The sequence below is a fragment of the Zootoca vivipara genome, chromosome 8 (assembly GCF_965207765.1).
Source record: "Zootoca vivipara chromosome 8, rZooViv2.hap1.1, whole genome shotgun sequence".
In the NCBI taxonomy this organism is placed as follows: domain Eukaryota; kingdom Metazoa; phylum Chordata; class Lepidosauria; order Squamata; family Lacertidae; genus Zootoca; species Zootoca vivipara.
Window position 1 is genome coordinate 67,430,000 of NC_142591.1, and position 24,302 is coordinate 67,454,301.

The 24,302-nt window shown below is 40.5% G+C and overlaps 1 protein-coding gene across 2 annotated transcripts in view; it reads right to left on the reverse strand.

The window, feature by feature from the left end:
- Nucleotides 1–1,459: 1,459 nt before the first annotated feature.
- LRP12 (LDL receptor related protein 12) overlaps nt 1,460–24,302 on the reverse strand; it is a 34,970-nt gene continuing 12,127 nt past the window's right edge. The window contains exons 2-6 of one of the 2 annotated variants that reach the window (XM_088675813.1): nt 10,954–11,089; nt 8,668–8,870; nt 6,167–7,265; nt 5,393–5,525; nt 1,460–4,088 (exon numbers count right to left, since the gene is read on the reverse strand). In XM_088675813.1, coding sequence (XP_088531939.1) covers nt 3,228–4,088; nt 5,393–5,525; nt 6,167–7,265; nt 8,668–8,870; nt 10,954–11,089 — 2,432 coding nt within the window. In that variant the 3' untranslated portion in view covers nt 1,460–3,227. Of the gene's footprint in view, nt 4,089–5,392; nt 5,526–6,166; nt 7,266–8,667; nt 8,871–10,953; nt 11,090–24,302 lie in introns of those variants that run through there. The other variant, XM_088675815.1, reaches the window with a different exon arrangement.

Here is a 24,302-nt window from a genome sequence, read left to right on the forward strand (position 1 = left end):
CCTGAAGTGTGTGTCCCATTTTTTGTATTACAACCCATTTTTTTTATTACAACCAATTTTTTGCAGGGGAAGGCCCCATTGGTGAAAGCGCACCTTGGGTTACAACCTGTTTTGGTTTACAACCAGACCTCCGGAACATATTACAGTTGTAAACTAAGGTATCACTGTATGGCAGAACTTTAGTGTAGATAAGTCCAGGGCCCCACTCAGAAAAACGAGTCAGAAGGCCTCTGTATACAGCAGAACTATTTCACTACATTTTGAAGAAAATATACATTACCATCTAAAGATAGAACTGCCATTTTAGACCAGCACCTGAAATTCCCTAACTGCACCATTGCCAAGGAGTTTGGCCACTAGTGCAACTAAGTTCTTAGTAAACACGTTTAGAATCCCACTATTAATGTGTGTACCTAAACAAATGCTTAGCACCTCAGATTTGTAGCTTTCCTTTTCACATAGAAAGTGGCCATAAGGATAAAGGCAGGGCCGTCTTAAGCATATCTGGTGCCCTGGCGCCGTGGTACGAAGATCCCTCCGGCGCCCCCCCCCCAGCCCCATTTTCCAGCGCGGCTGTCTGGCGGCCTGCACCACCCAGCCTTGCTGTAGAGCCAGCCCGGGATAAGGGGCTTCTTAGCAAGAGTGTAACTGGTCACACACAGAGCTTCAAGGCACAGTAGGTATTGAGCATGTCTCTGTGCCCCCGTTTTTACAGCTGTACAGAGTAGCCCATATGTGGTGGAATTGTAGAGATTAAGACCCCATGGAGGCCCGCAGCTTCTGCACCCTTGCTGGGCTTATAGCATGGCAGCAATCTCTCCCTCACCCATTTTTAGGGGAATCGCAGAAACCAAGGCTCCACACTATCACACTTTCACATTAAGTATTGTTTTCATGAAGGAATAGAGGGGATGATCATGCAAATTTAGAACCAACCCCTTCGTACATCTGAACCAGGTTATCAATTTCAAAAACTCTGTTTACAAGCTATAATTACAGGTTTGTCCTATTATGCTATGAAGCACCATGCAACAAGCTTGGGAAATCTGATATGACCTTTATCTGCTGAACACTATGACATTTTTTCTGTTTACTCTGTTTACTTTACAGCAAAATATTTTCTGTTTTCCCCTACTTGGGAATTACTAGTTTGGCCGCTGCTGCTTCTGCTGCTAGCAAATTGTTTTTTTTTCCTTCTGTAACTGCAAATTTTTCATGCTCAGCAAATATTATTCTGGGTGTTATTGTACAGCCTATATTGTGTGCAAAGGCATACAACTTGTGTACAAAGTGAATGATTTGGACACTACGTCAATTCTTGGTAGGGTATAATGATAACTGCAGCAGCCCTCTTTTTATACCATGTTTTCTATTTGTGTATTTTTATTTTTATTTTTAAAAACTACAAAAATAGAAAACTAATATACCTTCAGGTTTCTCTTTACAAAGTACCTCAATACATAGTAAGATTTTTTAATTTGATACATCTTAAAACATTGCCAGTTTTTTTCTGACAGCATAACACAACAAGAAATCCACAAGACTTTAAACATGCTTTAAAAATGACATTCAGCAATGTATGGAAAATTTAATAAATAGCATACAGTCACACACAAATACATTTTTCATACTAAATCATTAAGCCTACTTAGACTGGCAAAGAATAAATATAACAGCAATTGACAATCTTTACCTTCTCAAAAGATGGATTTCTTGATATCATTTAGTAGCAACAACAACCACTTTCTGGTCACAAAACTGGAAACAATGAATGTTTTCTCCCCACTGGTGTGTTTTGCAGCCAAAATGTGATGTAACAAAAATAAAAACCTTGAAATATACTGAATATTTCTTTTTCTTTTCTTTTTTAAAAAAAGCACAAACTGATGCCAGGTAAACCAGCTTTTTAAATACAATGAATAAATAGGAAATTAGTAAAGCAAATTCAGTTGCAGCAACAAACAACAGAAGAAAGCAAGAACCCAAAAACAGAGCAATGGAAATATTCTTCTTTAGATATTTATATATATTTCATTGCAGTATTAGAGACTAGTACTTAAAGTGATAGTGCTTGTGCACTAAGCTCTTTAGAGACCTTAACATAGTTTTAGTGCAAATCCCTTTAGACCAGACAAATTTAAACCCTATTAGGGAGAAGATCCATTAGCAGTTGGAACATATTTTCTAGAGTTATATGTACCTATCTCAGCTTTAAAAAACACATTATATACAAGATTTAAATGCATATTTTAACTGCTTCGGATATCTATCTTTAAAGATAGATGAAAAATTACTCTGAATTTTTACACCTTATTTGGTTGTACCATACTAGACCAACTTATTAAAGTCAATGTTATAAAAGCTACAAAAGATTTTTTTTCCATCAGTTTTATCTAAGTTAACTGCTGTTTGAACTTCTAAAAGAAAAAAATATATAGTGTATTGGAGAAAGTCACTCTTCCTTCTGAAAAAGTTCAGCATGATGACAATCAGTAATTAGACAAATATATTATAAACCACAAGAGAGAAAAAGAATACTTTTTGCAATAATCAGCATTTAGTATATTCAGTTAAAATTATATTGGCAAAAGTACATTGGTTTTGATTTCAAAAAGGAATAAATATTTTGTACAAACTAGCCTGACAACCTGCAGTGAGTGGCAGGCAGACATAAGTGGTTGAGCAGCTAAGTTTCTGTTCTAAATTACACCATTATGTTAAAACTATCTGACACAAGAGGGCTTCCCATATTACCTCATTCTGCATTAATCTTTAAAGTTTGGGTAAGGGACTGGCTACAGATGCAAACTTCTGCAACACTTTAAACGCAAATGTTCAGACAAGCCTGAACATTTTGAGAGGCTCCACAAAGCTCATGTGTCGCTAGTGTGTTTCACAAATTCTGTCTGCAGTCACTTCCTTGCACTAGCTTTAAGAATACTAATAATAGAAAAAGGAGATTCTTTGAAAAGCCCTTGGAAGATGACCATTAAATAACCAAATAGCAACAGGTGTACATTACGTATACTGACCTTGGAAAACATTTGTTTTAGTTGCCCATATGACAAATATTCATTCAGTCATGCACAAGAACATTTTAAGTCCCATGATTTGCCCTGGATTCTTTTTTGAAATGAAAAAAGCTGCATTTTTCCTTAATTATGAAGTACAAAACAATCACCAATATTGCTCCAACTTACATACATTTCCACCCACTCAAACTAGACTTAACAAAGTAGCAAAGCCTCATCATCACTAGTTTCGTTTTTCAGTGCTGATTCTAAGCAAGTGTCAGGTATCTGGGCAGTATGTACAATTCCACAGCGCTCACAAGGGCCATCTCGATTACAGGACCGCATCCCATTATGTGCCGCACTGTAAGGCTGCCTAAGCGCTTGTCCTTGTTCTGAGGTGAGGTCAAGAAGAGGTCTTGAGCAGTCATTCGCATCGAAGTCTGATGCCGCATCAGAAGCGGGAATTAGCATTTCAACATCATCATCTTCGTCTCTTCCTCCACCTACCCCATTATCAAGCTGTCTCAAAGGACTTTGGTTCTGACTGACGGGACTCGATCTCCCTAAAGTGAAGCGTACCCAACGTAACCCTTGAGTCATACGACTAAGTGCACTAGAGAACTGGTGGCGCCCTGGACTGGAGCTCGGGGGTTCCACACTCGCTGCGTCCCTTCCACCGTCCGAACTGCTGCTGATATTCTGAGCTGAGGAAGCTCCACAGACGACAGCTGCTTCGACGGCTGTTGCAGGAGGGACCTTCTGAGGCAAAGTAGCAGCAACACCGCCAACGGCACCTGCTGTGTCTCTCCGTTCAGTTTCTGTGTCTGTATCATCGGACTCTACTGAAAAGAGGTTTCGGTGAGAGCCGTTTCTTTCACCTTCCCTGTTAGCATTTGGGTTGGCAATGTCATCTCCTTCTGATGAAACCAGTGCCAGGGATCCAGAATGGCGAGATCTTGCAAAATTAAAGATTCGGTTCCAAATATTGCTTGACCGGCCCGCAATTGGAAGCCTAATAGAGGTAAATCCAAGCTGAGACCTCACTGCCAGCCTCAAATTTTCTAAAACAGAAGCCTGTGAAAACAAAGGCATGGATAAGGTAGCTGCTATGGAGAAACAACACATTGAAAAAGAATGCAATAAGGAGCTCTCTAGATAAGCTTCATTCATTTTGGCAACATGCAAGTCTAGAATCTAAGTCAGGGGTCCCCAGACTATGGCCCCCGGGCCAGATGCGGCCCAATTGGCCTCCCAATCCAGCCCGCGACGACCCCCGCTGCCCGCTGCCGCCGCCCACTCTTACAGCACACGGCGCGGCGGCGATCTTCAAAATCGGCAAAAAATCGCCGAAAATCCTTTGTGCGCATGCGTATGACCCCAGAAAAGGTCATTTCCGATGCACTTCCGGGTCGGGGGAGGCCCATACGCATGCGCACAAGCGATTTTCGGCATTTTTTCCGACCGTGTGCGTGTGCGCATGCGCACGGGCACTTACTCCCCCACCCTCTGGCCCGCTGCGCGCGCACTCCCCTGCCCTCCGGCCCAAAACCCGGTAAGTCTGGGGACCCCTGATCTAAGTTGTCTGGCTGTTCTTCAGTTAAATACGTATGTGAGAATCATTCTGTTAACAGTTGAGTCCTGGGTTCAAGGACAGTGCTTATGTTCTATTTTGTTAACATTTAAATCTCTCAAAATAAAAATATGAATATATACACATAACATGTATCGAATACATTTTATAAAATAAGCACCCATTTATAGCTTTTATCAAGTGAGCAAAATTACTTATACTGATCCACATTTAGGTACCCCAAATCACTAGCCTGGTTTTCCAGTGATTTTGGATTAAGTTGCTGCTTAACAATTCTTTAAATGCTTTTGGATAAGAAAGGCAGGGCAAAATTTCCTAACGTGGAGTTTGATGATATACCCATTTTACTTTATTTTTTAAAAAACCTGACTTCCAACAAAGTATGTTTTTATTCTGGTGACAATAAAAAATACTTTGTATCGCAGAATCTTATATGATCACACAGAAAGCTTGCCTGTGTTTTGTGGAAGAATTAAGAGCTATCTGAATTTCAAGCCACAGTATGAATTTGAGAATCTTAGACAAAGTTGTTAAGCGCCACCATGTGGTGTTAAAACATAGTGTGTCAACAGATACTGTGCTGTTCAGAGTAACTGTTTTTCACAAGCACTTACCACATTGAGACCGGGATTCAAAGATCTGCAAAGAGTTTTTGTCAACTTGTTGGAAGTGAGCAGAAACTACTGCAGTAAGGTGTTTGGCTAGCTAACTGATTCAGTACTGTACTTTGTGATTTTATACTTCTCATTCAGAGTAATCAATTTTTAGTTAATATGAAAGCTCTTACCTGATTTGGTGAGCAAACAGGGAAGTCTTCAACTGGTGGAATTAAGCCCTGAGCAATCAACTGTCCATAGGAAGGAGGTGCTTCCCTTCTTAACAACTCAGCCTCAACTCTAGACAACTGTGTCTCAAAAGATCTATTTAAGAACACCAACAGGTTATAATTTAGTTTTCATAGATAATAAGAGCGTCACCACTGTATCAGTGATTTCTGCCTCTGTTGTTTCATTGGAGTCAAATTTTAGACTGCAATCTCATGGGGGAAGGGATCTATCCTCTAAATTGCCATGCACACTGATGGTGCTACAATAATAATTTACTAAATAACAACAACCCTAAATGTTTGATAACAACCCTCATACAATTTTACAGAAGGAAGAACTGTGCTTGCACAAACTTGTTACCTATATAATATGTGAATCCAATTTGAATTACTAGTGTCAATTACTTAAGTCTAATAAAAAAAAATTCCTTCAGTAGCACCTTAAAGACCAACTAAGTTTTTATTTTGGTATGAGCTTTCGTGTGCATGCACACTTCTTCTTAAGTCTAATCAAACTCCTATTTGAAGGCACTGGAAGATCCCCTGAATATCTGAAGCATTCACAGCCATGCTGCTTTATAGCTACATACTAAGACAACTTTTTTGAATAGTAAAGGAAATATCTGGCATCCCTCAATAAAAGTAGCCACCCACAGACAATTGTTTAGACAATATTTTCTGGTAAATCAGGAACAATAAAATAGCAGCTTTTCTTTTGTAATCGCAAAATCTTACCTTCGTTCAAACATTCTCAAAGAATACAGCTTACAAGTGCATCCCAGTGCAATGACAAGGAGCAGCCCACAAATAAGACTTCCAATGACAGCAGCAGTTATTACTCTGGTGGGTACAATAACTGGGCAATTCTCTTCATCACTACCATCACCACAATCATCTTGGGAATCACAAACCCAGCTTTCAAACACACACCGATTATTTTTGCAGTGGAAATTTCCTGGCTGGCAAAAGAAGCAATTCTTTTCATCTGAGCCATTGGGGCAGTGGTTCTGGTAGTTGCAGCGATCAGATCGTGGATAGCAGGCACCATTACGAGAGCAAGGAAATTCTTCCTTTTGGCACATAGTGCAGTTTGTTTCATCTCTTCCATTTGGACAATGCCAATAGCCATCACAGCGCTGCTGCTCTGTGTAACAACCCCAGTTTCCACCACATGGAATTTCCCATGGCAGACAGAAGCCATCAACCTGATAGGTAGCATTAAATCCTCTTGCTGCATTCACTTTGTCAGCACAAAAATGCACTCTGATTTGACCAGAAGAAGAAACAACTGTAAGCGGGGCATGAGAGTCAAAAGCAGTTAAAACACGCAATAGCTTGCGTGGATTCTCCTCTAAACCATCGTATATTTTGACATAGTCCCCATATCCAGTACCATCAAGCTTAAAGTCAGTGAAACGCAAAATAACTTTGCGGTGGTCCCCAGTGTCTATCAGCCATGTGCAGTTGCTCCCTGGAGGATAAAAGTCTGGGTAATTGGGAGAATTGAAAGTACCATAAAAATATTTCAGCAACTGTCCACATGTTGGCACACCACAGTCTATTTCATCTCCCAAGTCAAGACAGTCAAGGTTTCCATCACATTTTGAGGATTCTGGAATGCAAGTGTAAACATTGAAACGAGACAGACACTGGAACTGGTTGTATGCACATGGCTGGAAGGAAGCAGCAGTTGGGGGACTAGCTTTGGCACAGATTTCTTCATCAGAGTTGTCTCCACATTCATCCATGTCATTGCATTTCCAAGATTCTGGAATGCATTTCCCATTAGCACAATGGAATTGGTTACAGTCGCAGCTTGGTTCGCTGGATTTCCCTAAAAATGCACATTAAAGAAATTATCATATGCCCACTTTTACATTTATTACTTGTTTATCTTACAGTGTCATGCCAATAATAATAATAACACCGTAGTAATAATAATACCACCCTACTTGTTTGACTGGGTTGCCCCACCCATTCTGAGTAGCTTCCAACATAATAAAAACACAACAAAGCATCAAACATTTAAAACTTCCTGATACAGGGCTGCTTCAGATGTCTTTGGAAAGTTGTGCAGTTGTTTATGTTTGACATCTGATGGGAGGGTGTTCCATGGGGTGGGTGTCACTACCGAGAAGCCCCTCTACCTGGTTTCCTGTAACTTCACTTCTCGCAGTGAAGGAACTGCCAGAAGGCCTTCGGAAACTGGACCTCAGTGTTTGGGCTGAACGATGGGGATATAGAGACGAGGCTGTTTGGGACAACACTAACACTTTGAATTGTGCTCTGAAATGTACAGGGATCCAATACAGATGCCCCCAGATGTTAGTGGACTGTTAATTCCCATTAGCCCCAGCCAGGACTGGCCAATTCTCAGGGATGGTGTGAGCTGCAGCACATCAACTTTGGGAGGGCACTATGTTGGCTAGCCCTGCACTAATCAATAAAAATCAGTCAGCTGGAAATAGTGTTTTAACAGTTTATCTGGAACAATATGAACTATACTGGTGTAAAAAAAACCAACACAGTTTGAGCAGCTCCATACAGTTTTATTTATACAGGACCGCAATAACCCAAGGACGGCATCTCCTTATGTGAAACAAACCAGACTCTGCGATCATCATCTGAGTCTCTTCTTTGTGTGCCTCCTTTATGAGAGGTCCAGAGGGTGGCAACACAAGAACAGGCCTTTTCTGCGGTGGCTCCCCATTTATGGAATGCTCTCCCCAGTGAGGTTTTTCTGGCAGCTTCATTATACTGTACATCTTTAGGCACCGGGTGAAAATGTTGCTCTATAACGAGGCCTTTGGCTGATTAACATTTTGTACTCCATAACATGGTTGCATGTTCTATCATGGATGAAGAGTGCATGAAAATGTATAACATGTTTCATCTACTGCATAAAATTTGGTGTCTCTCTAGAAAGTTGTTTGGAGGACTGGGCTCATTTTCTGAGCTTTAGAACAGTTATCACTATTTTCAATATACCTACTACAAATGCCTTAAGTATTGTTTCAAATATCTCTACAATGGGTCTGAAATGGCAACATATAGATGTTAGCAACTGCAGTCCTACTTTCTACATTTAAAAAAATAAAAAGAATATTAATAACCTTCATCTCTTTCTTAAGCTTCCATGAATCGATGCACTGTGGTTTCTTAAAAAAAACAATACAAGGCTGAAAAGACTGGCCCCCAAATCTAGAAAATGTTTAATCACAACATTTAAAGTTTACCTGCAAAATAAGTCAGTCTGAATCCTTTTCGTGATATACTATCATCTGAATGAAATCTGACCCAAACATGGTCCTGTGAAGATATATATGGAGATGGAATAGAAGACCCACACACTCTATAATTTTCCATGTTTTTGTATGCCCCTATTGTCAGGGAATCTGAACTGCATCGCCGTGATCCTTGAACATCAAAATCCTGAAAACTAAACAAGGTAAATAATGAGTTATATTTATTTTTGGTTGTTGTTAAATATTAGTATAATCCCTTAACAAACAAATATTTAATATACATATCCTTAAATTTCTGACAGACATTAAGTTCAACAAGACCTAATTTTTACCTCCCCATTCGGAAAAAATACATTTCAAAACCTTAACAGTTTTTAATCCAGAACAGATAATTATTATCAATTATTTCTAAATATGAACTACTGATATGATACCTCTAGTACATATATTAGGAAGATTCTTTTCTCTCTCTCAGCCTCTCGCTTTCCACTAAAATCAGAGCCTATGAACAGATGTTTTAACCTTTTCTCATATATACATCCTTTTTTGTGCCATTTTCCTAAATGGCAACCTGAAACACTATTGTCAAATACTGGATTTCATATCATAGGTTCTATAGCAAGTTGCATGCTTCCACAGGCACAAGAGGTTACAAGCGAAAGAACATATTACAGTTCTTCTATTTGCATTTGTTTTACTTACTACCAGTGCTATTTTTCTTTTTAAAAAGAGGTGCCGGAACTCATGATGCGTGCCTCCCTTTTTCTCTTGTAATAGCAATGGTGCCTACCTGAGAGGTGCTGGAACTGAGTTCCACTGAGTTCCGGATGAAACAAAGCCCTGTTAACTTCCAAGTATTTATACTCTGCTCTTTGACCCTGAAAGGAATTTCCAAGTTGCTGGTAGCAAAACCAACAATGCAAAAGCTTTTGTGCTACTTTAACTGAGAGGTTTAGTGCAGCACTTACGTGCATGGAAGATACCGCTTGTATTCCTAAAGGCACATTTGGATCCAACCTAGAGAAACTACTTCCACAAGGAATTTTAATTTGATATTTTCAAATAGCAGAAGATGCACAAACAAACTCTAAGCCGGGCTCTTAGAACCTTTGCCCACACCCAGTAGACCATGGGAGGTGGTGTCCATAGATTTCATCACAGATCTGCCACCATCAAGGGGGAAAACAGCAGTGGTGGTTATAGTGGATCTTTTGACCAAAATGTGTCACTTTGTAGTGTGTGCACATGCAGTGTCAGCAAGAGGAGACAGACTGGCAGCGAGTGTTCGCAGCCACAGATCCGGAGGACACATCTTTCGAGGGGTTTCCACCTTCACCCATCGGGCAGCCCACCTCGGGAGGGGGGGCTGAGGGGGGTGTCAGGGGACCTCCGTACAGGGAGCCTCCGCCTCTCCTCTTGACCAGCACTTCACCTAGTGAGAGCAGCAGCAGCGGGTCAGGTGGGGGGAATGAGGAAGATAGTGGGCTGGAGGAGTCAGAGCTCGGCTATGCTAGAGAGCCATTGCAATGCCCTGGAGGGGAACAGGCAGCCCCTTCCGGCGCCCAAATTAAGGCGCGCCACCAAATGTAAGGTCAGGAGGAGGCGTTTCGGGGTGCCCAAACTCTTATGCTGGGCACGCAACAGGAAACGTCCACTCCCGGATTCTGCGAGTGACTGAGAGGTCATGTTTTCTGCTATCTCTGCACTGTAAATACTATGCACAATAAAACTCTTAAAGACAGAGCGGACTTGGGCGTCTTTACTCAAGAGTAGCCGCAACAGCGCCATTACAGTTTGTTACCTTGTTTTGAAAAAGAGGACTTTCAAAAGCAGTTTGTGACTGCATGGAGACTGACTTTTTAATGAGAAAGAAGTCACAAGTTCACAAGGCTAGTAAAATTCCTTGCATGAGCTTAAACAACCCTTTTTGGATCCTGCCATAAGTATATATATAGGAAATATGTATTTCCTAAACCTTCAGATCATAAAATGTATTCCCTATAGAACCTAGTATGTAAAATTCAATGAAATTCTCCCAGACCACCCATAACCAAATTTTAGTTTTAAGATCTGACACCCAGGCATAATTTAGCACTGCTATATATCTGGCTATTTAATTCAAGAAAGTCAGGAAGCAGAATAAAGTTAGAAAATGGAACATTTTAATCAAAGCATTTACAAAGACTAAATTTACATTTAGTAAACCATGTAAAAAAAAATTAAGACTATTGTTTACATTTTCCACAATATATTCATAAAGTACAGCACCCAAATTACCTTATTGTAATAATTTCACCTGGGTTTGCTCGGATATACCAGCTACAGTTCAATCTTGCTGGATATTCAAGAGGCCAACCTGGGCTAGTGATGATCCCACTTGGACCTTTAATTTGTTCTGGGATATCTCCACAAGCTGAAAAATATATAAATTGATTTCTTTAGTTATAGATGCATTTTTGCAGATTTACAAACAGTTCCAAAAGTTTAGTGCAAGAACACACCATTCCTTGGAAGATGGGTTCATCTAAATGAAGATGCAAAACACTGTTGTTATATAACACAAATTAAATCAAAACAAATCATTTCTTTTTTTAAAAAAAAAAAGTAGAGGTTTATGAGCAGCTGGATCATGTGGCAAAGCATTGCAATGATATATTTTTCTAGCAGAGTATATTTATAGATTGGAATAATTATTCATGCTTTTATTCTGCAGAAAAATCCAACACTGGATGCCTGTATTATAAAGAGCAGAAAGTAAAATGGGCAAAAATCAGCCATGACAAGTAAACAAAATGAATACAACTGCAGCAGCTTGCAAACACTTGGCAAACAATATAGGCCTGCTTCTTCCACATATGGCAGAAAATATACCAATGCAGGAAAGATGTTGAATGTAAAGGGAACAATCTGCAAGTAAATAAAATATTGACACAATGGTTTGCCATTATGAAGCAGAATTATTTTGTTATCTGCAATAAAATAAAAATGGCTTCTGCTTCATAAAACATGACAATTGTAAAAAATGGGGGGAAAGCAAGCCTCAAAATTTAAAAGTCAGATTTTCCATCAGTTCAGCAGTAGATTTACAGAAGATTTATTGTTTTCGTTTAGTCACCCATTAGGTGGTGCTCTTAATCCATTACTCTTTGGAATTCTACATTCCTAGAACTGAATGTAAACAAAGCAACCTCCTACTTGAGATTCATGTTATAAGACAAAGCAGATAAATATTGCGAAAACAAAAAAGGCAGAATATCAACATTTATATATGTAAATGTCAATGCATGACACTCAAAATGTCACCCTTTTTTAAAAAAAAGTCATGGAGTTATGTTTTTAAAATTAAACATACATTATAAAAGCTAACTCATTTTAAAAAAAACTCAAACACGGAAAAGCAGCATTCTGTGTTCATGGCAAATACATTTATAAAACAATACAAGAGGTATTACTGCAGATGTTGGGATGGGGAGCAGAGGCCAAGTGGCTTTCCTAGTCTACTTAATGAATATGGAAGACACACAAGTCAATCTGGGAGTTCATGACTTGCAGTTCAGTCTCTCAGCCAGCTCTATCAATTAGAATTTAACTTAATTGGAAAAGGCTCAGAACTTTGATTTAAGGGACCTCTAAAGTTACCATAGCCAATTCTGAAGCCTGGCAGAATCTTTATGGTTTTGAAACAGCTCTTGGTTGCTCTTTTCTGCATCTTTCCAGCTCTGCAATACTGTATTCTTTTTGGATATTCACTGAGCTACCCACCGTGATGCAATATCCCTTTCCTAGTCAGTCACTGCCAGCTCGGACCACATCAGGATATGTGAAACTAGAGGCTGCATCCCTGCTTGCTCCACTTGCCAACCCCACCTACCCCGTCCCTCTTCCAACTCTCCACCATTTACACCTCTCCTCAACCCCCCCCCCCAGCTCTTTCCATTCCTGGATAACTTTCCCCTCATTAAACAACTTGCCATTAGTAATGCTTTGCATCAGTTTCTCCAGAACAAGATATTAACCTAATATGTGTATAATTTCCTAGATCCTCCCTTACTTGGGAAAGATTCCATTTTCTAAGGAAGCCTTCTTTGACAAATAGCTTCCTTGATTCTGCTTGTTAACCACAATGGCATGTTGGATTGTGTGGTACCCTTCTTAATTGGCAGTACAGCTGAGCTTCTTTTATTGTAGTTTTAAATAACCTCCAAGCTTTCTGGAAGTCATACAATACCACAACAACAGTCCAGCATTTCACCAGCCTGGAAAAGGCTCTAAACAGCAGGTATTACCAGCATTGGTTAGAGCTTAGTGGTGATAATGCCAAGGTCACAGGTCCGATCCTGTAAGGGCCAGCTGCATATTCCTCCACTGCAGAGCATTGGGACTACATGATCCTTGGGATCCCCTCCAACTCTATGATTCTATTTATGTAAGAACTCGACTGATTGTTAAAGTTAAGACTGTCTTTCCCTCTTGCACCCCACTATGATCTCTAAAGCCCAACCTACTTTTCAGCCGTACAGTGCATGCAGACCCTGCTGAAATAGCTTGTGCTTTTTTTTTTGCTTGATAGTGATGCTACCCCGGTTTTGTGGTTGGTTCAAATCCCCACTCAACCATGAAGCTCAATGGATGACCTTGGACTACCGGTAGTCACTCGTTCTCACTTCCCTTACAAGGTTGCTGTGAGGATAGCATGAAGGATGGGGAACCATGTCCACTGCCTGAGAGGAAAGGTAGTATATAAATGTAGTTAAATATATATTATGAATGTAAATAGAATTCTGGGAAGTGCTCGGGATAAAACTGCAACAACAGAATTTAAATCACTGCAGCTATTCTTTTCCTAGGGTCAAACTGCATGTACATACAAAACACCAGTCATGGTTATATCATGTTTCCAAGACAAGGGAGCTTAAGAAAGATGTGATCCCCCCCCCCTTACTGCTTCTTGTGTTATGATGACACCCTTGGAAGACACGTTTACTGACAACTTCCTTCTGTTTTGTAAAATATTAACTTCAAAAGTGTGAATGATAAAGGCTGGGTTAATTACTGAACTCACGAAGAACTGCCAATGCAGTTATAGATAAGAAATTTAAAACTTTGTGCGATCTTTACTGCTGTGCTTATAAGAGAATTCACATAAGGATCTTAGAAAATCAGACCTGCATATGCAATCTGCAAAAGAAGCACACCAAAGACCAATTTATCATACATAATATGCAACTAAAGTAGTGTAATTATAACAACTAGAATGCAATAGTATGCCGACAAAGACTGTTATTTAATTCAAATTTTTAGCTCTAGAGAGAGCAGCAATTACATACACATCACAAACCATACCTGTATACAATTCCTTAAAATAATATAATTATTTTATTTAGAAAAAACTACCGTATTATGTAAGAAATCTTACAATGGCTAGGATGCAGACCCAGCCATATATATACAGTGGAACCTCTACTTACGAATTTAATCCGTTCCGAATGCACATTTGTAAGTAAAAACATTCGTAAGTCAAAACGATGTTTCCCATAGGAATGCATTGGGAATGGATTAATTCGTTCCGGGGCCTTAAAAAAAAGGCACTTTAAAGGCCGGCGGGAGGCAGCGATGGGCCCGATCGGCAGCTGGAGGGGCGGTGGGAGGCCGGTGGCGGCGGCTGCAATGGCGGGCCGGATCGGCAGCTGAAGGGTCTGCGGGAGGTAGCGTGAGTGGCGGGAGGCCGGCGAGGTAGCGCACGATTGGGCCCTCACCGGCTCCGCTACTACCGCCGCTGCGAGCCCTGAATTGTGGCGCGGCGGGGGCTTTTCGCCGTTTGCCTTCCCCTTGGTTCGGGAAAACCTTGACATCCGAAAACCTCGACTTACGAAGACGAACCGTTCCACGGCCGTCTTCGTAAGTCAAGGTACCACTGTATGCGGATGATACCCAGCTCTACCTCTCTTTCAAATCAGAACCAGTGAAGGCGGTGAAGGTCCTGTATGAGTGCCTGGAGGCGGTTGGAGGATGGATGGCGGCTAACAGATTGAGGTTGAATCCTGACAAGACAGAAGTACTGTTTGTGGGGGACAGGAGGCGGGCAGGTGGGGAGGACTCCCTGGTCTTGAATGGGGTAACTGTGCCCCTGAAGGACCAGGTGCGCAGCCTGGGAGTCATTTTGGACTCACAGCTGTCCATGGAGGCGCAGGTCAATTCTGTGTCCAGGGCAGCTGTCTATCAGTTCCATCTGGTACACAGGCTGAGACCCTACCTGCCTGTGGACTGTCTCACCAGAGTGGTGCATGCTCTAGTTATCTCTTGCTTGGACTACTGCAATGCGCTCTATGTGGAGCTACCTACTACAACTAATCCAGAATGCGGCAGCTAGACTGGTGACTGGGAGCGGCCACTGAAACCACATAACACCGGTCTTGAAAGATCTACATTGGCTCCCAGTATGTTTCCGAGCAAAATTCAAAGTGTTGGTGCTGACCTTTAAAGCCCTAAATGGCTCGGTTCAGTATACCTGAAGGAGCGTCTCCACCCCCATCATTCTGCCCGGACACTGAGGTCCAGTACTAAGGGCCTTCTGGTGGTTCACTCGTTGTGAGAAGCCAAGTTGCAAGGAACCAGGCAGAGGGCCTTCTCGGTAGTGGCGCCCGCCCTGTGGAACGCCCTCCCATCAGATGTCAAAGAGAAAAACAGCTAACAGATTTTTAGAAGACATCTGAAGGCAGCCCTGTTTAGGGAGACTTTTAATGTTTAATAGATTATTTTATTTTTCTGTTGGAAGCCGCCCAGAGTGGCTAGGGAAACCCAGCCAGACAGGTGGGGTATAAATAATAAATTATTATTATTATTATTATTATTATTATTATTATTATTATTATTATTATTATACTAAGAGATCTATTGAGGAAGTTTTCGTGTTGTATGGTTGCTATGCTGTTGATTATGTTGTAAACTGCCTTCTGGTGAAGGGTGACACTAAATTTGTTTAAGCAAGAAAGAAAAATTGTGATATGTTATTATAGTGAAAGAGCCACTGGCCTTCCCAAATGTTAAAAATAAAACTATTTGAGCTATGGATCTCTCTCTCTCTCTCTCTCTCTCTCTCTCTCTCTCTCTCTCTCACACACACACACACACACACACACGGGACCTGTAGTGCTCTTTTTTAGGGTTTCAGTCAGTCAGCTATTCCATTCTCCACCCACAAGACATTCCGCATTCTGCAGACCCTAAGCATCCTTAGTCCTCACTGGGCTGCTTTTTGTGTTAACCTCATTAGGGTTTTTACCTTCATTTTGTACTTACGTTCCCAAAGCCAGTCAGCTGATACCTGCCTCTTTGGGGGGAGGGTGCAGTTTTGGCTAGATAAAGACTGGCTGTTGGAGAATCTTTGCCATTTTTGCATTTGTCTGTAGCCAGAGAATACCCTTAACAAGCAGTCTTAAATACTTGTTTCTTTTTTCTGGCCTTTGGGGGTTAATTCAAGATGCTAGAAGTCAGGCAGAAGCTTTAAATTGGCTTTCACCCCTCATGCTGGTTTCATATTTTGGGTATTTTAAGTGTTTTAAATGTGTTCTTGTTGATTATAAACTGCTTTAAGAGGAAGTATTGCCTCAAAACAGGGAGAGAAGCCTTTTAAACAATAAAAGCAAAACTACAGCCACACTGGTATCTCCCTTTGACTGGCTCATCAATTTTTAATACGCACGTTACTGCAAGAGTTTCCAAACAGATCCCAGCAACTAACAATTCTGTAACGAGAGCTACTTTCCTTTATTTATTTGAAAATGTACAATATTCTCTTTCTTAAAATCTAACAAGACAGCTTGCAATATATAAAATACAATAACATCCATCTATAAATCCCTCTATAAAACATAATTAAATACATGGATTATCAGTAGATAGTATAATAATCACATTGTGAAGACCTATCTATACATTGCAGTTTTTTGAGGGCATGTGGAACCAACAGAAGTTCCCTCATCAGAGGATCTCAACTAGTCAGCTTCAGATCTCTTGGTGCAGTGATTAATTTCTGGGGCGAGAAGCGCAGGAGACACAAGAATGTGAAAAGTTCAAGATCTGCTCACAGTTGCACCATAGGCAGAATCCCAGCAGCCAAATGAAGACTAAAGAGACCCACAGACTTAATTTGCTGGCCTTCTTGCTGTCATTAATATTTGGAATTAACATTTAAAAGCTTTTTTCCCCATTTTAGTTCATATTGGCTTGAATCCTAAGGTAAACTAGGTTGAGTTCACAAAGGGAAATCTTCATATTTGCTCCACCCACAGACCACATTCTTCAGGAGGGCCAGCCCTGACCCTTCAAAGAGGTTTTTCCAGAGTTACTGCAAGAGGTGACTGCAGAGGAGAGGAGAGGGACAATATTGTCTTTTTAACTTCCACCCCACCAAATCTCCTTACGATGACTAATCTTAGGATCCAAGCAATTATTTAGTATGTGCTTGCAGTATGTACAGCATACAAAGGTTCTGACCTTCAGCCATCTATTCAATCCACTTGCTTTCCTGGTGGCAAAGAAGAGATGCAAGCCTTAAGGATTCTGCCAGTGCTCCATTAGTGTCATGTGAGATTACTCATAGTATAAACTGTGTAATCAGGTGAACAGCAGTTTCAGATGCTGTTTCAAGTCTTATCAAAGAAAATGTGTAATAAAGCTGCTTGTGCTATTGACACTTTTAAAATAATCTTTCAATACATTTCATTTCACAAAACTTTAATGTAGGAAAAATCAAGTTAGGCCAACTTTTCTCTTTAATGTCTGTATGGTGAAATAATTAAGCATTAGAAAGGAATAATCTGTTCATGAGCATGGAAGTATCAATGAGCATGGAAGTTTAATGAATAAACTAATTTCCAAGATAAAATTTTTAAAAATTCTTCAGATATAGTACTACAGAAAAGAAAAAGAACAAAAACCAAGCTACTTTTAATATTCAAATATTTTACATCCAAAGGCTTCTACCACTACATTTTTAAATGAAGAATAAAGTCAGGCCGGGAGGGGGCGGGGAGGAAGAGCATTAAAACGATTATACAATCAAGACACAAATGGCTTCTTTGTCACACAGTGAGCAAGCTAAATGGAGAACCTAGGCAGCTTCAGAGCTTGATTACCTCCTAAAAGATTTTAAGAGAATTAAGATGTATTAGTCCAGTGGTTTCTTCTTCCAGTTCTCTTCAAGACTTTTTCTATTCTGTTCCCCTCCCATCTAATAACAGAGGTTAGCAGAGTGAGTTAAATAAAGATAACAGAAGGGGGTGGGGAGAACCTCAGTAACCCTCCAGCACAGTGAAACAACCACAATGTACTTTATTACAGGGCCAGCAAACATGTAGAAAAGTAGCATCAAATCGCTTAATATGATGGTAATCAATACATATGCAGTTGCCTATTTGCACTGTCTACTTTCCAGGATCAGTGCTTCAGAATGACTCACCACTTGGGTGATAGCCAGAGCATGAGTCTGTCTGTCTGTCTGTCTGTCTGTCTGTCTGTCTGTCTTTTCTGTCTGTCTGTTTAACACTTTAAAACAGTTTTGTTTTAAAGAGAGCCAGTGTGGTGTAGTGGTTAAGAGCAGTAGACTCATAATCTGGTGAACCGGATTCGCGTCCCCCCTCCTCCACATGCAGCTGCTAGCCACACTTCTCTGAAGTCTCTCAGACCCACTCACCTCACAGAGTGTTTGTTGTGGGGGAGGAAGGGAAAGGAGAATGTTAGCCGCTTTAAGACTCCTTAGGGTAGTGATAAAGCAGGATATCAAATCCAAACTCTTCTTCTTTTGGAATAGTGGTATCTCAGGGTGCACTATGAAACTGTTGGGAGATTCATTCCCCGACTGCAGTCATAGGATTGTTGTGCATCACATGACTGTATGTGTTTTCATTCCACAGAGTGGATGTGACGTAGACAGGATGTTCATCTACTGTATTGTTCCTGAAGTGGAACTATTGTTCCTTTGTTCTTTCTTCACTGCCTGCTATGCTAGAGAGAGGCAGCCATGCTAAACAGCTCTGAATGTCTGAGCTGGGCAAACAGAGACAGACTCTGCATTTTGCCACGATAAAGCAGTTTAGCCTTATTCAATGGCTTGTGTGTGTTCTTCTTCACATTGGGGAACAATCACAGATTTGATTGCACCACCTGACTCAATAGTAGCTGGGCATGTGTGCACTGGCTTTGTCCTTGCTCTGGGGCAGTCTCACAACTGCCCAGGGCGACAAATGCTAACATAGGGTTTTGTTTTAAAGAGAGCCAGTGTGGTGTAGTCGTTAAGAGCAGTAGACTCGTAATCTGGTGAACCGGGTTTGCGTCCCCCCTCCTCCACATGCAGCTGCTCGTCACACTTCTCTGAAGTCTCTCAGACCCACTTCTCACTATTCCTAATTACAGAAGGGTCTCCCACATTTGAGGGCTACTCGGAAATGAACATAGAAATATGCCTAAAGCAAGTACCACAAACATTGTGTTACAGTTTCTGTATTTCACAGTTACTGATATACAAAAGACAGACTCTTTGAGTCTCAGAAAGAAGTGAGGTTCCAAATAAGTATGCGATTATACTTAGCACACTTGCAAAAAAATTAAAAATTACTTGACTGATTTATAAAAAAAGATGTATTTTCCATAAAAATTATGAATTTTATGGCATTCATACCCAAGAATGTTCCAACTACTAACACACATTTTAATACCTGCAATGCACAACTTTGTTGATTACTGTACATCTAATGGACAGAATCCCAATATAAAAATAGGACAGGAAATGTGCCAACAGGGGGGGGGGGCTTTTAGACAGAAACAATCCACTGCATTTGGAAGAATAATCTAGAGCTAAAATTCAGCAAAGGAATTACACTAAATAAAAACTAATGCCAAAAGATACAGTAAATAAATAATCTTATCTAATATCATTGTGGGAGAAAATGTGACATGATTTTTGGCTTGCATGAACTTATTCATATTGCAGATTAAAGACAAGGATATTAGACTGGAAATCTTTCATAATTCATACATGTTGGTAAATCATCAGAAGGATGTCAAGCAAATTAAGTGCAGTGTGAAAGTGAAACCACTGCAAACATCAGCTACCAAAAAACTGCAAACTTGTAGACAATATCACAAACCAACACTAGGAAACAAATTCATAAAACTTCTACTGGGTACGAAATAGGTACCACTATCTGTACTATTACTAAATAGAAACAAGGATTCAGAAATCTGTTTAAATAAAATTAGCATAAGCCAGAAAGAAAACAAATGAATCCCAGATACACATTTCTTAGTAAACTATTTTCAGAAGTAGCAATTGTGAATTTTTAGAAGAGAATGTCTGCCAAAATTGAACAGCACAGCTGGAAAATATTTGTTCCAAGTAGATTGTTGACCAGAATCTATTGACATATTTATCTATCGCTCTTCATTGAAAATTCCAAGGTTGTTTACAACCATCACCATAAACACCAATACAAATAAAACCAGAAAATTAAAAAAATCCATATCAGGAAACCAGAAATACTAAAAGCTAGACAATAGAAGTAGCAAATACTTGAGTAAAATAAGTCTTCAGTGAGGTCTTGGTACCCGTCTGGCATCTAGGAGGGAGACGATTCCAAAGACTGTGTGCCACTATAGAGAAAGTCCTGCCTCTGGTTGCTACTTGACTCAGTAACAAGTGCTAGGTCAGTCCAATGTGATAAGCAATGGCATCATATCCTTGTGGCTGGATGCTCCAGTCAGCCTATCCACTAAGTTCTGCACCAGCTGCAGATTCTGGACCAAGGTCAATGGAACCAATGGACCAATACAGGGCACAGAACAATAATTCAAACTTGAGGTTACCAATGCCAGGTTATCATGGCCAGGTTGTTCCATGGCCTAGAAAGTGTAGTAACGTATATACCGGTATTTCTAGCTCAGTTCACTAAGCTTTTCTTCAGCAGCAAGGTTGGGCAGCTCAGCAAGGGCTTGCCAGCTTCCTATGCTGTGTTTTAGCTTTAAACTGGAAGTGCAGAAGGAAGCACTAACAAATGTGGTCATGACAATATCGGCATTCTCTCATGCCACCCATCCTTGTTTACAATTTTCCTTGTCTCCCAAATCATAAACTGAAGTCAGAATCTATCCCTCATATTACAGTGGTACCTCTGGTTAAGAATTTAATTCATTCCGGAGGTCTGTTCTTAACCTGAAACTGTTCTTAACCTGAGACACCACTTTAGCTAATGGGGCCTCCTGCTGCCACCGGAGCACGATTTCTGTTCTCATCCTGAAGCAAAGTTATTAACCCGAGGTACTATTTCTGGGTTGGACAGCAAAATGGCTGTCCAACGAGCCCTTACAAATAGCGGAGGAGAGGAGGCAAGCAAAATGCAAGGGAGAAAGGGAAAGATACAGGAAACTGAATGCAGATTTCCAAAAAACAGCAAGGAGAGACAAGAGGGTCTTCTTAAATGAGTAATGCAAAGAAATAGAGGAAAACAATAGAATGGGGAAAACCAGAGATCTGTTCAAGAAAATTGGAGACATGAAAGGAACATTTCATACAAAGATTACCATAATCAAGGACAAAAGTGGTAAGGACCTAACAGAAGCAGAAGACATCAAGAAGAGGTGGCAAGAATACACAGAGGAATTATACCAGAAAGATATGGAGGTCTCGTACACCCCAGGTAGTGTGGTTGCTGACCTTGAGCCAGACATCTTGGAGAGTGAAGTCAAATGGGCCTTAGAAAGCACTGCTAATAACAAGGCCAGTGGAAGTGATGATATTCCAGCAGAACTATTTAAAATTTTAAAAGATGATGCTGTTAAGGTGCTACACCCAATATGCCAGCAAGTTTGGAAAACTCAGCAATGGCCAGAGGATTGGAGAAGATCAGTCTACATCCCAATTCCAAAGAAGGGCAGTGCCAAAGAATGCTCCAACTACCGCACAATTGCGCTCATTTCACACGCTAGCAAGGTTATGCTTAAAATTCTACAAGGCAGGCTTAAGCAGTATGTGGACCGAGAACTCCCAGAAGTGCAAGCTGGATTTCGAAAGGGCAGAGGAACCAGAGACCAAATAGCAAACATGCGCTGGATTATGGAGAAAGCTAGAGAGTTCCAGAAAAAACGTCTACTTCTGCTTCTTTGACTATGCAAAAGCCTTTGACTGTGTCGACCACAGCAAACTATGGCAAGTTCTTAAACAAATGGGAGTGCCTGATCACCTCATCTGTCTCCTGAGAAATCTCTATGTGGGACAAGAAGCTACAGTTAGAACTGGATATGGAACAACTGAGTGGTTCAAAATTGGGAAAGGAGTACGGCAAGGTTGTATATTGTCTCCCTGCTTATTTAACTTATATGCAGAATTCATCATGCGAAAGGCTGGACTAGATGAATCCCAAGCTGGAATTAAGATTGCCGGAAGAAATATCAACAACCTCAGATATGCAGATGACACAACCTTGATGGCAGAAAGCGAGGAGGAATTAAAGAACCTTTTAATGAGGGTGAAAGAGGAGAGCACAAAATATGGTCTGAAGCTCAACATCAAAAAAACCAAGATCATGGCCACTGGTCCCATCACCTCCTGGCAAATAGAAGGGAAGGAAATGGAGGCAGTGAGAGATTTCACCTTCTTGGGCTCCTTGATCACTGCAGATGGTGACAGCAGTCACGAAATTAAAAGACGCCTGCTTCTTGGGAGAAAAGCAATGACAAACCTAGACAGCATCTTAAAAAGCAGAGACATCACCTTGCCTACAAAGGTCCGTATAGTTAAAGCTATGGTTTTCCCAGTAGTGATGTATGGAAGTGAGAGCTGGACCATAAAGAAGGCTGATCTCCGAAGAATTGATGCTTTTGAATTGTGGTGCTGGAGGAGACTCTTGAGAGTCCCATGGACTGCAAGAAGATCAAACCTATCCATTCTTAAGGAAATCAGCCCTGAGTGCTCCTTGGAAGGACAGATCGTGAAGCTGAGGCTCCAATACTTTGGCCACCTCATGAGAAGAGAAGAATCCTTGGAAAAGACCCTGATGTTGGGAAAGATTGAGGGCACTAGGAGAAGGGGACGACAGAGGACAAGATGGTTGGACAGTGTTCTCGAAGCTACGAACATGAGTTTGACCAAACTGCGGGAGGCAGTGGAAGACAGGAGTGCCTGGCGTGCTATGGTCCATGGGGTCACGAAGAGTCGGACACGACTAAACGACTAAACAACAACAACAACAACTATTTCTGGGTTAGTGGAGTCTGTAACGTGAAGCGTTTGTAACTTGAAGTGTTTGTACCCCGAGGTACCACTGTATAAAATTAATGCATTAGGGACGTTTTTCACACAGAAACTTGTAAATTCAAGAATCCTAGACAAAACAAAACAAAAATCTAAAAATGAATTTTTCTGTTGAAGTGTATACAGCTGCCAATTATGAGGGCAATACTGTATCTACTTCAAACATTTTAAAGTCTATAAAAATCCGCATTAAGCAATTTTAAAAGAAAAAACTATGAGTTTTATTCTAAAGAAAACTGATCTAATACTTGTTTGAAGTTACTTGATCTATCACTTGCTTGTCAAAAAAACTGAACAAAACCACATATTTGATTAAGAACACTAGAGACTCTGCTTTACTGGTAGGTTTGCTTTAGATAGGTTTGCTATAACAACTGTTTAAGAAAATCCTCGTGAGCTACACTGGCCAGATGTTTCATCTGGAATAATATCAGGGTTGGACTGTAGCTCAGTAGTAGAGATTTGCATGGAGCAGGATCTAGGTGTAATTCACCCCAGCATCTCCAATTACGGCTGGAAGTAAACCCTATCAGAAATCCTTGAGAGCCACAGCTAGTCAATGTACACAATGTTGAACTAGATCAGTGTTTCCCAAAGTGGATGATACTGCCTCCTGGGGGGCACTGAAACATTTCAGGGGTTAGCAGTATCCTCAGGTGCAATAAAAATAAGGGGGCAGTGAAAAACTGATTGTACATGTTTCATCTTCCAGGGAGGCACTGAGGGGTTTTTTTTTCTGAAAAGGGGGCAGTAGGCCAAATAAGTCCGGGAACCTATTAACTAGATGGACTAATGGACTGAGTCTGTGTAAGACAGAATTGTATTTGGAAACATAGGAAATTTAAAACTCTTTTTTTTGTATCTCCTGGACATTTTTATTATTTTGTTAAGAGTTGCAACCTTGTTATTTTTGTTGTTGCAATGTTACTGTACCCCCTTCCCTTTGTATAATTACAAAGCTTTAATTTATTTTCCCTTGTATTTTACTTACCATTATGAAAATCAATAAATAGCTAATTAATGTAAAGAATACCAAAATACTATTTGTCAAGTTTGCAGTTGAAAAACATGCTACCAGCAAAAATCACTTTTAAAAACTGCTAATCAGTTGAGAGTTGTGAGAGTTTTTATTCTCAAATGTGTGTGTGGCGAGAGAGGATTCATCATCTGGAATCAAATCAGCAAGTTTTGATTACTTTAGTTTGCTGTATGCCAAGAAGACTAGACTGCACAGCTTCCTCTAGGCAATCATTTATCAGCTACTTCAAAGCATTCTCCAAGAATCAAAGTACTGTAGAAGTATGAGCATCTGACTTTGTAT